The following is a 15,839-nucleotide window of genomic DNA, read 5'->3' as shown; positions in this document are numbered from 1 at the left end:
TGCACACCCAGTGCACCAGAGCCAGAGAACTTTGCTTAGCAGTACCCATAGGGGCGGCGCTCATGACCTGTCCCCTAAGCCCTTCATCTGGCCATATGAGGTGGCCTGACCCTCTCAGTTCCTTCACACCAAACGTCAGAAGTACAGACTCCAATGCAGAGGGGACAGAAGGTGGATCGTGGAATACATGTCTGTGCCACATCTTGAAAAACAACAATTACAAGTAGGTAGCCTTTTCTTCTTCTTCAAGCAGATGCAGCTGTGTAATTCCAGTTAGGTAATTTACAAACAGTACTTGTAGGAGGTGGGGCTCTGAGTCTCTTTAAACAAGGACTGCAGGATTGCCTTCCCAAAGTTTGCATCTGATCTGGATGCAGCAGTAATGGCACAGTGGCTTTTAAAAGTACGTACAGAAGACCAGGTGGCAGCTCTGCAAATGTCCAATATAGAAAGGTCATTGATATTGCCTGGGCTCTTGTGGAATGAGGAGACATAAGGAGGCCTAGTCTGGGCTACTTTGTATGCTGTCAGGATACAGGAATGTACCCACCTGGAGATCATCTGTGAAGAGACTGCTTGACCCTTCATTCAGTCTGCATATGAAACAAAAGAGATGAGGAACAGAAATGTTTGATCTTATCCAGATAAAAAGCTAAACATCGCCTGACATCCAGTGTTGAGATGTTGTTCCTCTGGGGTTGAATGTGGCTTAGGGAAGAACGCTGGTAAATATATAGCTCAATTCAACTGAAACTGGGAAACCACCTTGGATAAAAACTTAGGATGCAGCATCAGGGTTACTTTGGCTTTAGAAAACTGCATGTAAGGGTGCTCTACCATCAAGCCTGCAATTCACACACCCTCCTTGCAGACGTTATCGCTACAAGGAAGGCAGTTTTCTGACACAGAAGGGAGAAAGAAGAAGTTGCCAAAGGCTTGAAAGGAGGTCTCAGAAGGGCCACTAAGACAGTATTAAGGCCCCACAAAGGAATCACTCTTTAAACGGCGGATAGAGACAAGTGATTCCTTTCAAAAATCTCACTGCCATGGGGTTTGAAAACACTGACGTCCCACGGATTTGTGGATAAAACGCTGAAATCACTGCCAGGTGGACTCTCAATGAACTCAATGCAAGACCAGAAGACTGAAGATGTAACAGGTACTCCAAGGTTTCCTGGATACAATCCAGCTTCAGTTGAACTCCATGGGCTAATGATCATATCAAGAACCGCTTCCAATTGGCTGAATAGGTCACTCTGGTGGAGGGCTTCTTACTAGTTAGCAAGACTTGCCTGACTGCCTCTGAATATAGTTCTTCCTCCTCGTTAACCATGTAGCATCCACTCTGTGAGATGGAGGGAGGTGAGCATTGGGTGCAAAACCTGACTGTGTGGCAGAGTCCGGAGGTGGGGAGGAAGGGATATGGGAGGCTAAACTGATGATGCGAGGAGAACAGAGGAACAATACTATCTTGGCCATACTACAGCAATGATAAAGAGCTTGGCATGATCCAATTTCATCTTGAGAATGACCTGCGGGATGATCAGGATTGGATGCATTGGTGACAAAAGTCTTGGTCAGCGGGGACCAAGCGAAGGGAATGCCCTAGCACACATTGCCCTGAACCACCCACTATCATAAGGCATCTGCCAATCCTGAATTAAGTCAGACTAGTCTGTCCCAGCGATGATGATTCAGATGATAGACCAACTTCAGCCACATTTGAAGAGAATGAAAGTGCATTCTGGCAAATTGGACTACCTGTGTGTATGCAGCCAGATGACCTAATAACCTTAGGCATACATGGGCTGAGGTTGAGGGTTGAGACTGCAGTTTCAGACATAGGTGGCAAATAGTGTGGCATCAGTCAGTCAGCAGAAATGCTCTTGAACTTGTAGAGTCTACCAGGGTCCCAATGAACTCAATTCTTTGAGTTGGAACCAATGTTGACTACCCATTGTTTAAGATGAAACACAGACGATCAAGAAAATGTAGCATGAAGCGAACATGAGAGAGGATTTCTTCTATGGACCTGCTCTCAGGAACTAATAGTGCAGATATGGGAAGATATGAATGCCCTCTTCCTGAGATATGCTGTCACTACAATCATGCATTTAGTAAAAATCCAGGGAGCGGAGGACAGACCAAAACGGAATGTGGTGAACTGACAGTGCCAGTTCGCCATGACAAACTGGAGAAACCTCCTGTGGCTCAGAAGAATTGCTACATGGAAATAAGCATTCTGAAGGTCTAGGGCAGCAAATCAGGCATTATGATTTAAGGCAGGGAAGATGTTTGCTAGAGTAACCATACAAAATCTCACATATCTGATGTATTTGTTGAGATCATAGAGGTCAAGGATAGGTCTCAACCCTCCTTTGGGCTTGGGGATCAGGAAACACCAGGAGTAGAATCCCTGTCCCCGATGCTGCAGGGGGATCTGCTCTACAGCTCCAAGCACCAGTAGAGACTGGACCTGCTTGAGGAGCAGTGTCTTCTGAGAGGTGTCCCTGAAGAAGGATGGATTGGGGTGGGGAGGAGGGATGGAGAGGAACTATATGGCATAATCCAATCTGATGGTGCTTAGGACCCAGATGTCTGTGGTATTCGAGTCCCAATATGGGGGCAGCATTGGGAATGAAGAGGAACTGAGGATTGGCACTGGTGGTATCGAATGAGAAACACTCCCATTTGGTACTTGGAGTTTTGCCAGTACTGAGGCTAAAGTGGTATGAAGCTCAATGAAGGCATCTGCCGCCAAGACAACGATGGTGCTGAAATACGCACCAGTGTTTAGGGGGCCTTCAGTGCCAGGCCCGTGTTGGCCTCCATTAAACAATCCGAGGCCTGGGCAGCTCTGTGACACAGCCAGGAGGTGCCAAGGGCACAACAGAGGATGAGGCAGTAGAAGTGATGGCACCAGAGCGCTCATGAATCAGTGGAGAGTCTGGGACTGAGAGCAAAGGAGGTCTGGTGCCACCCAGTATGCTGCCGGGATGGAAATAGTCACTGCTAGTATCAACATCATGGATACTGGACTCAACAGATGCCCCACGGCCAAAACCAGAGTTGATAGTACAGGCTCTCACTGATTTCAGTCTGATACCAGGGAGAAGTTGGATAGACCTGCTCCATTCCACATGCCGGAGGGAGTATGGTGCAGGTCAGCACTCTTCTTAGGAAATGAGGAGGAGTCTCCCCAAGCCCTAGAATAATCCAAGTTCATTTTATCAGACTTCTTTCTCACTGTACCAGAGGAGAGTGAATGACCCCTCTTTCTCTTGAGGGAAATGCCACAGCCTGAACATGGAGTGGCATCACTTGTCAGATCCAAAAGTGACCACTTATCAGATGAATGGATGAAGGCCTCAGTGCTGAAGCAGTCTTCACGATCTGCTCTACCAGGTGCCAATTCAGCTGCAAGTCTCTCGCCACCAGAGTCCTTTTTGTGAATGACTTGCAGATGGATCATAACTCTCTAATGTCTTCTTCACTGAGACACAATAAATAGCTTGTGTGGGGATCACTGTTGGGGATGGCCCCCTCCCACGATGGACAATGCTTGAACCCGGCTGAAGGCACATCACAGGGCAGCTAACTACTCTAACTTAAACTTATACTATCATGAAACTTAACCAAAGAAAAAGTTCTCAGAAATGGAGAACAAATGTCTGAGGTGAAGATACTGCAAAGAGCTCCGACTCTAGCCATGGGTAATAAGAAGAAACTTATTGAATGGGTCAGGGCAGCACCGCCCTTATATGGCCAGGAGAGTGGCTAGGGCTAGCACTGCCCATACAGGTACTGCTGGGCAAACTTCTCCAGCTCTGGTGCATTGGGTGCACCCATGCCTAAGTGGAATACACAGTTGAATCTACTCAAAGAATGTAAGTGATAGGATTCTTACTGAAAATTTGACAAAAGCCAAGTATTGGATACTAAAAGCCTTGATTTTGTATTCCTTTTATGAGAGAGCCTCTCTCTTCATTGAAGAAAGATTGAAAGGCTTGTTTACTATGGGCCAAACACTCCCTTCTGCCCTCCTTTTCTGTGCCTTTTGAAGAACAAATCTATTGCCTTGCTGATCCTCCATATCTTCTCTTCTGTTGTATTAAACTTCTATACTGCACTCATTGTGCTAGTATGAGTGCCTTGAAAGTGGGACAACTCATGGAACGGATCCAGAAAGGATAATGGCGAAAATGGATTGGAGGTCAAGCTGTACTGGAGAGAATCTCAAGAGTCACTAGTCTTTTGCACTACAGGATCCTGCCTACCTGCATGTCCTACTTCATATCTGTGGCAGTGCTATGTGGTACACCCATCTTGTATGTGTAGCCCCATTCTCTGAATAGAAAAACCATGATGGAGGAGCTGGTATTGCTCTTAGCAGCAATAATGCATTGTGATTAAAGCATTGTAACTTGCCACAGACTTAAAGAGAAGCATGCCCCATTGTGACTGTACCTCAAAATGACACCCTGTACCCACATATTCACCGTTATATGATTATGATGTTTTGTCCAAAATATGCCTTGTGAAGTATCATTTGAGAAGTAATGACCCATTGAACATTACTATCCTATTGAATTGTATGTATTACCATTGTATGTGAAATTATGAAGTTTGCTATATGTTTGTTATTGAAGTATATTGTGAGTCTGGGAGATGCCCACAGCTGGCCTTCAAGTGGCAACAAAGGAAAAATTAACATCTCCAAGACAGATTTACATTAGGACTAGCCAGCCATGTATTAATGACCCATTAAAAAGAATCCACTCCCCCAGTGGACCCCTCCTGAAGCACATAGACAATGCAGGCCCAGTGTCTCAGCAGGGTATCTAGAACACATGATCCCTGACTCCATGTTTGAGACAGTATCTTTCCATTTAGATTGATTGGGGGTTATAAATTGGAGACCGTGACATCAGCCCCGGGCCTCTCTCCTCCCCCACCTACTCTGAAGGTAACAAGAACATTTGAATGAAAAGACTTTGAACTGGGGAGATTGGCTCCAGGCTGAGCAGGGAATTGAGCCTGTGAATTAAGAACTGTGAACTGCTTATAGCGTCTAATGGGGTGAGAAAAACTGCTTGATTCAAATCTTGCTTAGTCCGGTAAAGTTTAGAATTTAGATTGTTATTTTACTTTTATTTCTTATGTAATCAACTCTGGCCTCTATGCCTAACACTGATAATCACTTAAAATCTACCTTTCTGTACTTAATAAAGAAAAAATATTAAAATAAGTTTATCAGTGAGTTTGTCTAAAGTGTTTGGTGAATCTGCTCAGATTACAAAGGCTGGTGCATGTCCACTATCCTTTCATGAAACGGCAAACTAAGCAATGAGCTTACATTGTTCAAGAGAAGATCTTGAGCAGTGTAAGATGGTACGTTTCTAGGGTGCAAGGCTGGGAAGTGTGGGGGATTTTCTGGTGTTTCCCTGTGTATGGTTCATGAGTGGCTTAAAGAGTATTCCTGCAATTTAGCTGGGTGTGTCCCTGCATGTTGTTGACTGAGTGATTACAGCACCTGGAGGGGTCTGCTGCTTGTCACTAGCAAAGCATCATGAGAGACAGGCCAGGCTGGAGATTTAAGTGGGCACAGCAGTCCCACAATTCCAGGTTGTACCCCAGGTTGTCACACGCATCAAACTGTTTTCCCTCTGAATCCCCCTCTCCTTGCCCTGTCCTCACTCCTGGGGTTATGTGGAGTTGGGGGAAACATCCTACCTAGCTATTATCACCCCTCTTTGGTGAAATTTTGGTCTTTTAGTTCCCATTAACATCATGTATGTGGAGGGATGACTGTGGCACTAAGATTCCAGTGGTTTCAAATATCACTTCCCTGTGGCCACAGAGTATGAACACATACCTTGTATGATGGCTAGCAGAATGACAATTACAAAGAAGAAGAAAGTAATGTCAAAGATGATCCGATAGATCTCATATTCATCTCCTGCTGGATCCTCAATTTCATCACCAATGCCTCCGCCCGCCCGCACACCGACATACATATGAAACATGTAGCACTGGAAAAGCGAGAAAAGGAAAGAACACATAACCATTTAAAAAACCCATTCTCCAAGACTTTGGCTACTTATTATTACATATTTGTATGACAGTAGTACCTAAAAGCCCCAGCTCAGAATGGGATCCCACTGGGAGGTACTGCAGAAACAGAGAGACTGTTCCCGAATTGAAAAGCTTTCAGTCTAAATAAGCAAGGCAGAGAAAGGGCAAATTTGACTTTCTTATTTATTTAGAGGAGAGGAAACAGAGGCACAGGGGGTGAAATGAAATTACCCAAGGTGACACAGCAAGTCAATGGCACAGCTAGGAATAAAAATGAGGTTTCCTGATTCTCAGTCCAGTGCCTTATCTACTAGACCATGCTGGCTCTCTTCCCGCCCCCCCGCCTTTTTTTTTTTTTTTTTTTGAGGGGGGGTGTGTAATTTTACAGCAAGATTGGAAATGCTGCTGAGATTCAAGTGGCAAAATTTCATGTTTCCAATTGCAGCATAAAACAAAAAGGAAAGGGTATTACAACAATTTTATCTGATTGAAAAAACTGCTAACTGCTTGTAAGTTATATGCTCTTATTGTTGCTTAGCATGGCCTGGTGAAGTAAGCATGAGGTGACAATGCAGGCACTGCTATATTCTAATTCTGGCTCTGCAACTGAATTGCTGTGTCCGCCTTTGATACTGAAGAATCTGACTCTGTGTCTGCAGATATAAAGTGGAGATGATAATACCTATATCAAAAGGGTGTTACTATTTGCAAAGTTCTCTGAAATGTAAAGTGATAATTATTACTATTATTACAATTTTATTTAAAAGACAACAGATTATATTTCTTTATTCTTTCCCCATCTTCAGTACCTCAAAGGAAAAACAGCTCTTGAGAATCCTTCTTCAGAGGACATGTTAGAGATGCATGAGATAATTAAAGTGCACTTCCATTCTGAAGAGTGACTAGTAATAGCAATGTGAGGCTCCTTGTTTATCACATCACAATGATCTCATATCAAATGTGCTCAGTTTAAGAGTTAAAATCTTTTTTTCTGACTCCCAACCCTACAGACGCACTCTGGGATCTTAGGATCAAGCTGGGCTCTTTTCCTTTCCACAACTTCACAAGTCATGATGATTCTACAGTGCGAATGATGTTCTCAGTTATACTTGCACAAGACCTTACTGAAGGCACTGTGTCACCTGCAGGATTGTTATTGCTGCTGATAAGGCTGTGTTAGAAAGAGAAAGCTTGTCTTTTCAGAGCCCAGGTTGAGTTCTAGAGGGGGTGGTAATTTTTATTTGTAAACTGAGTAAATGGGATATCAAATCGGTGATACGTAATAAATACGGAACCCCAAAAGTGCCATTTACATAAGAATTTTTTAGAGTACAAATAATACTTTAAGAGAACAAAATGAAATTTTAAGAATGAGAAATCTGGATTAAAATACTGCATCTTTGAAAAGCAAATCAGGATGTAACACACTGATATTAACTCATTTTGGTCCGGAGGAAGGGGCAACAGTGAGAGGAGGTAGAAAAAGTATATGGAATTGTGCACTGTGCAGCCCCAAATGCACATGGGCAGGTAAAGAACATAGCTAGCTGTGTGCAAAAGTTCCAGCAGAGGGATTTCATGCCTGATTCTGTGACCATTGCTCTGAGTATTATTTTACTTCAGGAGTAGTCACAGTTAGATCGGGAGGTTATATGCAGACTAAGTTCCTACTCAACATACATGGGGAGAGGGATAGCTCAGTGATTTGAGCATTGGCCTGTAAACCCAGGGTTGTGAGTTCAATCCTTACAGGGGCCATTTGGGACAAAAATCTGTCTGGGGATTGGTCCCCCTTTGAGCAGGGGGTTGGACTAGGTGACCTCCTGAGGTCCCTTCCAACCCTGATATTCTATGATTCTATAAGGGTAGCAGAATCTGACCCTTTCTGATTAAGGGCAGTGGAAGAAACTGCAATTACTGTAATTTTTTTCACACCTCTTCAGAACCAGAAAGCTTTGTGGGCTTTCTATTAATTTGTATTAATGTGGGGATTGCTATTAATTCATAAAGGGATATAAATTCCCTACTAGATGACTTTTGATATTTTCTTCAGACTTTGATAAGGGAGTAGTCTGCAAGGGATGGGCAGAAAGAAATCTATTCTGTTCGGGTTCATATACCACCTTTGTCAGTTTAGTATCTGAGCGCCTTCCAGTCGTGCATTAAACAATGTCAGTAACATCTGTCACATGTGGTTCCATTTCTTTCTCATCTTCCCTGCAGGGAGGAAATTGTATGTGCAGGATAGGGTTTTGGTTTGGGGGTGTTTATTGAGTCATTACTCTCTTCTGAAGCTGAATTATAGGCTTACATGTGTCATGCTATCTTAGACAAATTGTTCCAAATCAGAGTTTTTTCACTCTTTGAATTTTTCATTTTTTGGATTATTTTACACTTTCCCCTCCTCTTGTACTATGATCAGAATAGGATCACATCAAATCTCCATGTTGCTATAATTAGAAATGTAACCTCAACACACATCTTAAAAAACATTCTTAATTTGATCCAATTAACTAGGAGCCACTCTGCAAACTGCACAGCTGCACAGTATTTCAGACAAATGGAACACCCTTGAACATTAGGGCTTTCCCAATCTGAAGCCACATTTGTAACTTGGACATACTACTGTAGAAGAGCAACAAACCCTGCCTCCTTATAAACTAAATTAGGTCCAGAATTATGTTGTTGGTTTTTTTTTTTGGCAGGATAGGGGTGGAATGTTTTTTTATTTTTGTGATGGACTGCTACTTGAGGAACCAGATTGTGTTTTTGCAGACTTCCCTGTATAAGTGGTGCATACGGTGCTGAAGAAAGACCAGTGCAGTAAAGACATCAGGCCTGAGAAAGTCATGTTTCCTTCCGTTGTCTCCGCTTTCTCCTTTGGCACTTTCCACTTGCAGATGACAACCCCATAGCACTTCCAGTTTAGTTGCATTGACCGGTGCATTAGGAGAGGTGGAGTCAATGTTCCAGCCATTTCCCACCTCTCCCCACACACTTACATGGTCATGGGAGCATCAAGTCCACAGTGACTGTTTACTGCTATACATCTAGACCCAAGTTCTGGGAAGGCCAAGCAGTTTCTTACTCGCCCTTGAATCCCAGTGTGGCCCTGTAGTACAGGCCACAATCTATCCCATTAGTAGTTTATCTTTATTCCTTTGATTTATCTTTATACCGAACGTGTCCATTCATTGCATCTTGCCTTGCCTTCCTCCCATCCCTACAACCTCCACTCTTGACTGGATCAGAGGATTCTGAAATGCAATCGATTCATTTCGCTCTGAAATCAGTTGGAAATTCAAAAAAGAATTAATTATGTCAAGCTACAAAAGTGCCAAGGAGATATTGTACTGTCAGTTATGGTGATTATACTTGCAAGTGGATGTTCTCTACTGACTAATTTACAAACCTGCTAAAGCCAAAAAGAAAACCCTTCCATTTCCTAATGTGTATTCCTAATGTATTTCACATCAAATGGACTTTAAAGCACAGAGAAAGCTGACAGGTACTGTCGACCAAATTCTGATCTTGCACTCTTGTAAATCAGTAGTAGCTCCATGGAAATCAGTGGGATTACACTGGCATAACATAGAAGAATCTGGCCCTGTATGTCATTGCTGTACAGCTAGTTAAATTCTGCTCTGGTTTGCACTGGTGTAACTCTGCAATATTTCCACTAAGTCAATTTTGTTCCTATAGTTTTCACTAGGTTTAAACCAGTGGAACCGGGAGCAGAAATTGATTCTTAAGAAGTATTCTGTGGAGAGTGTAAGGCTACTTCATCTTAATAAAATACCTGTCGTATGCACCAACACCAATAGCTAGGTGCTAAGAAAAGGCATAATAAATGCAAGAGCCATAATGCGGTATACGGTAACAGGAATGATCTTATAAATATTTTGTTCACAGATAGTTCACAGCATAGCAATTTGAGACTTACAAAGCCAAGGCCAAAGGAGGAAAGTGAACTCCTGTGGAAAATACCATAGCATTTTTATAAGGGTTTTTAGTAATGGTATTTTCTTTTACAATTTGTCTGATAATTAGGATTTTTAAAATATGTGGTATTGGTTGTTAGGAAATGAGATAAATAATATGTAAAAAATACATCAGAAAGTCACTACACTCCTGAGATTTTGTAATGATCTAGGCAACGTCTTCTGAATCAGCAAAACCTGACACTAACAGACCCTTTCAAATGGCAATTTAAAACAATTGGATAAATAAATTGTCAGACTACCAAGCACCAAAAAGTTTCCAGTGACAGAGATGTCAACGGAAGACATCTAATCAATCAATTGAGGTTAGTGGGAATCATTGGATATTCAGCACTTTTGAAAAACAGGCAGGTTTTAGAACCCTAACTTTAGGCTCCTATTTTTGAAAATATTGGTAACAGTTTACAATAACCACACAACTCTCTGTATGGCCTGTAACACTGCAGCATTCAGAAGTACTTTCATGCAACTTTTGCGAAAGCCTCATGCAGTGAAACAACTTTCTGACTTTGTTTGATTTTTTTAGTCTCAGATAAATCATAGCACAGACTAATGTCACATTATTTCATCTCATTTGTGGCCACGTTCTCTATCTCCTGCAGGTTTGTATTACATTTTTTATTCCTTCACGCTTCACTGATAATCTGCCTGTTGTGAGCAGCCATCCTTCTGGCTATAGGTATTATTCAGGAACCGTTGCATGAATAGGAGAGGGGGAACAGGAAATACAATAATAACTTAAGTAAAGATGAGCAAAAAGCAAACAGACTTACTGTTAGCATATCATCACATTTCATATCTGGCATATCTCCATCTTCACTCTTGTTGTAGAATTTACGGAAAAAATTGAATGCCACTACTGTGTACAAGTAGACTACCACTGCCAGTAATCCCACTGTTAACACAAGCTAGAAGAGAGAATTATATGATGGATGTATTAACACCATGAAAGCATGCAGTGCAATTTTCTTATATGATGGGGAAAAGAGAGAAATAACAAACTACATTTATTGGCAAAGATTAAACTCACTTTATTCACCCCCATCTCTCTCTCCCCCTCCTGAATCTGGCATTTTAAAAAGGAATTTTTGTTTTATTTTAGTAAAATATCAGTGTATTTTATGCAATGTTAGAGCATTTAAATTGGCTCATGAATGTTAAAATGTTCCTAGAACTTTGAGGCAAAAGAAAAAAATATATAAATTAGCAAAAATGTAAATTCATATCCATACCGATAATTGTTTACATACAGACAGAAAAGAAGATATTTCTATTCTGTAAGCTTAAAAAATACATTCCTGTTTCCTAGTTATAATATCAGTGCAGGTCACAAGTACATTCCAATGCAGCAATTATTAAATTAAATACCCAATGTCTGGGAAATTAAAATGGTTGTAAGTCAATTCTGTGTACATACAGCAGGTTTTGAGTTTGCCAGATACTCACTTTGAGCTTCTATCCAAGGATCTCAAAGTACTTTATGAACAACAATGATGTAAGCCTTAAACCTATCTACCATGGATTTTAATTATTATTTCCATTACATAGAATGGGAAGCTGAGATAGAGAAAGCTTAAGTGACTTGCCCAAGGTCACAAAGCAAGTATGCTGCAAAATAAGAAAAAGCCTCCAGAATCATATTATATATATATATATATATATATATATATATATGGAGATATACCTATCTCATAGAACTGGAAGGGACCTCGAAAGGTCATCGAGTCCAGCCCCCTGCCTTCACTAGCAGGACCAAGTACTGATTTTTGCCCCAGATCCCTAAGTGGCCCCCTTCACAACCCTGGGTTTAGCAGGCCAATGCTCAAACCATTGAGCTATCCCCTCCCCTAATTTTCTTGGCTTTTAATAAATATGTGGAACAGTAGAAAATATGAGATCTTTGCTTTTGTTTTTGAAATTTTAAATGAGCAAATTTTTAATGCATGGAAGACAAAATTTTCTGGAGTCTAGAAGTTAAAACCAGCTTTGGATTTACTGACCAATTAGATTTAAGCGTATGCTTTGATCAATCTGTAAATCAATGCCACTATTTGAAAGTGGTACTTCATCTCCATGCACTTCCACTTTGATGCAAAACTACACTTCAGAAGCAAATTGCACAGACCCAACTTGCAAAATTTGGTGCATCTTGGAGTTCATGTAGAAAAGTGGCATTTAAAAAGTTTGCTATCTAGCTTAATGATAATTTTATAGTGACACAGTTTCAGTTATACCTGAGGGGTCCTAGAAAAAACAGCACATTAATATTAGTATAATATCTCCTCTCATAAGTGGCAATAAATCCCCCCAAGTCCTCAATTGCTACAGCATTAAAATATTGCCTTGAGCCAGATGAAAAGTAGTTAGAAGTGAATTACAATTTCCTGCAGCAAATATTCGAAAAGAATGAATATTTTAACAAATAATTTTCATAACTACCTAACTTATGAAGTACTATATCACTTTACATTCCATGTACTTAATTTGTAAAGGCTTCATGTAAAAGCTACAGATCTGCTCAATCATATCTGGACATTTAAAAGGACATGCGTCTGGAAGGCTAAAATTTGACCAACCTAAAGTGCACATAACTCAGATTTGCAAGTCTCTCCAAACATGCATGCATCAACCTTGCAAAATTCTACCTGCCCATTGGTCAAGGACAACTATTTTTTTTTTTTTTTTGGACAGGCAAGTAAAAGATCATACTTTTTCTGTGTGATTAGTTGTCATTGTAATGGGCAAACAAATAGATATTGTTCTTTCCTTGGTAAATATGAGTCATAGTGAATGAAAAAACTTAGCACTGGTTTGTAATTGTCAAGTTGAAACCAGAGCAGGGTTTGCTTTTCTAGCATATAAATTATCATTGTTTGCAACCTTTTAAAAAAGCAATTTTCTAGGCCCTGCAGCTTTTCCAGGTCAGTGTTCTCCAACCTTCTAATTCTGTTGACGAACCTCCCCTCCCAACATCCCAAGAACCCTATTGCTTCACTCTCAAAATATTTAGTTCTGCAGACAGACTTGGTGAGCTCCATAGAGTAGAGTTTGAAAATCCCTTTTTTAGGTAAGAAACCTGATTAATAGCTTGTCAATGTGTGCGAATAAGCAGGACTCTCTACTGCCCATCAATATGGGGGGTGGGAGGGGGTGCGCCTCACTGCATAATTTAGACTATAAGCAGTGCCTCTAAAATTGGTGATATGGACAACACATAGCTGAGGGCAGGATTCACCTTGCATCTAATAGCTACTCACATCACAGTCATTCACACAGATAAAGATCTTACTAAAGACTTACTTTCTGATTGCATTAATTTGCTTAAAATAAAGCATAGTAGTCCATTTCTACAAATCACTCAACAATTAAATTGGAGCCAGACAGATGTAGTTTAAATTGAAATTTTTGTGATGCAAACTGCAGTCTGCCAGCTGATGAGTTACTAACAGCAAAATCATGGAATGCTGTTTTTGTGGTTTACATTGCTGTGGTCCAAATCACATCTAGCCAACTTGAACAGTGTTGTGTTTTGTCAACAACAACAACAAAAAACAGTGACTAATTTATCAGAATCTTTAATCCTAATGTGCATTGTAGGTGAAATTAACCCAAGCTCAAAGGGCCATATGTAAAGAATAAGCCATGCTTAAACTCTGCATTAAGGTACAAAATTTCAGCCCAGCCCCCCAACCTGTTTAATTTAGCTCGGAGCTGGATATATCCATGGCTTGGGAGGAAAAGAATGCTACCGAGTAAATACATTGCTATTCTGTGGCTATTAATACAGCTCAGACTGGAGTAGCCATTGGAGTTCTAACACACCCTCTGCACAGGGAGGCATAATGGAAGGATCCATGTAGCAGCAGATCCTCTGGCCCTCTCTCTGCTTCACCCCTAGCTTGGTGGTACACAGGGTGACACTGCAGAGCAAGCTCCCAAATCCTATCCTATCCCTCCTTGTGTAGCAGAACTGCATCAGCTGAGTTGCTAGGAGGGTGTCTGCACCCAGAGAACGGCCTGTATTTGCCCTGAAGTAAATGCTTGTGTGGCCTTTTGCACTGGTTAGACTTTCAACCTTGATGCATAGGAGTGCTGCTATAACAGAACTAAATTGACAGTAAAACTTGGTTATTTTCTTCAATATATGTCTGAAATATAACTTCGGATATCATGATTATCCTCCAGCCCAGCTTCCTCATCAATACAAGACTAAACTTTGCAATTAAAGAACATTTCTCCTTGCCATCCTTGAGAAAAGTTTCCTCCAGTCAGTTTGAATTCAGGCATGGGATGAACCTAACTGTGCATTCCTTTAGCAAAAAAGGGAGAGGGAGATGAAGCTTGATACCTGTTTGCCATTGTGGGTTACTGATGACAGAATAGTTCGTAGTGTCTTGAATCCCATTGCAATGTCAAGGAGATGAGCAGCAAAGAAAAAGTTGTTGTAATGGCCAAGGATTGACATAGTCATATACCAGGCTAGGTAAAGAAAAGACTATTAGAAAAAAAAGAGAGAGAATTGCATTAGGAAAACAGGAAATGAAATCTACAGCCTTTGAGTAATAACCAGCCTTACCTTAGTCACAAAGTAAAAGAGAGAATTATATTAGAGCTCAAACTTGCCTTTCTGTTGGGTATTCAGGTATGGTGGTTTACTACAGCGATGCTTGCTAGAGCTGGTTAGGAGTTTGCCGACAAAATGTTTTTTGTTGAAAATGCCAATTTGTCAAAACTCAAACCTATTCATAGGAAAGAGTAAGTTTTGACAAATTTTTCAACTTGAAATTTTTTTGAAGAAGTGAATTTCAAAATTCTCCTAACATTTAGTTTCAACATTCTCCAATCCAAAAAAAAAATTGTTCTTCTGATTCCAAATTACTTTTCGTTCAGAAATGTAAGCAAAATATAGTAAAGAAAATATAGAAAAATTTAAAATGGTTGAAACAGAAATGAAATATTTTGAAATTATCAAAACAAAAAGTTTTGATTGACCCGAACCATTTATTTATTTATGGATTTTCAGTTTGCAAAAATTTTGAGATTTTTACTTTTCATCCCAATTTGGGACAGGAAATTTTTTCAGTAACCTGAGAATTGTTATGGGACAGGAAAATCACTTCCCACAAAGCTTTAATGTTTGGATGTTTAAAGAAGGACTAACCTTAGAACAGGCTTGAAAACACATGGATATTTATAAAATAAGTATAGGTTTGTCAGGGTTTTAATTTTTATTCTGAATGCTGTTGTTGCAGATATTTGTGAGGGAATAAGAACTTATAACTCCACAACCCAACTATGTATGAGATCATAGCATTTTGCTCTGAAATGGTCAGGATTATAATTTCACCTTAGCATTCAGCAAGAGAAATAGATGGAATCTGAGGGAAGAAATATCTTTCATAGTTGGCAAAAGAGGTAAGAAAAAGTATGAGAAATATACAAGAAAATGGATACGTAGGCGGGCTTACCTCCAATCCAGCACTGGTCATGCCACTGCTTTGGTTTATCTTCAATTTCACATCAAGCAAACCACCACATCTGTTTTTTTCACAGTACTGCTCCCCTTCTAAGTGTGGTTTATTACCATAAAATAACACTCCAAACCTTCCAGCCCTCTTCTCTGGGCTCATTTAGTTCTTTCAATTTATGATGGACTTTAGCATCCATATAACCCTCCCTCTAGACTCAAAAGTCTTTCCAGTCCTTAATCAGAGCTTCCTCTTGCTTATAGTTCTCCCTTCAGGCTCACAGTCCTATGCACCC

General features: G+C 40.6%; 1 protein-coding gene across 1 annotated transcript in view; it reads right to left on the bottom strand.

Annotated features, from left to right (window-relative positions):
* Positions 1-15,839, bottom strand: part of RYR2 (ryanodine receptor 2) — a 527,178-nt gene that overhangs the window by 9,073 nt on the left and 502,266 nt on the right. Inside the window, exons 101-103 of the mRNA XM_065401458.1 lie at positions 14,425-14,571; positions 10,850-10,984; positions 5,876-6,032 (exon numbers count right to left, since the gene is read on the bottom strand). Of these exons, the coding sequence (XP_065257530.1) occupies positions 5,876-6,032; positions 10,850-10,984; positions 14,425-14,571 (439 nt within the window). The remainder of the gene's footprint in view (positions 1-5,875; positions 6,033-10,849; positions 10,985-14,424; positions 14,572-15,839) is intronic.

The sequence above is a fragment of the Emys orbicularis genome, chromosome 3 (genome assembly GCF_028017835.1).
Source record: "Emys orbicularis isolate rEmyOrb1 chromosome 3, rEmyOrb1.hap1, whole genome shotgun sequence".
NCBI classification, from domain to species: Eukaryota; Metazoa; Chordata; order Testudines; family Emydidae; genus Emys; species Emys orbicularis.
Note: the sequence above shows the minus strand (reverse complement) of the source record. Positions and strands in the feature narration are given on the sequence as shown.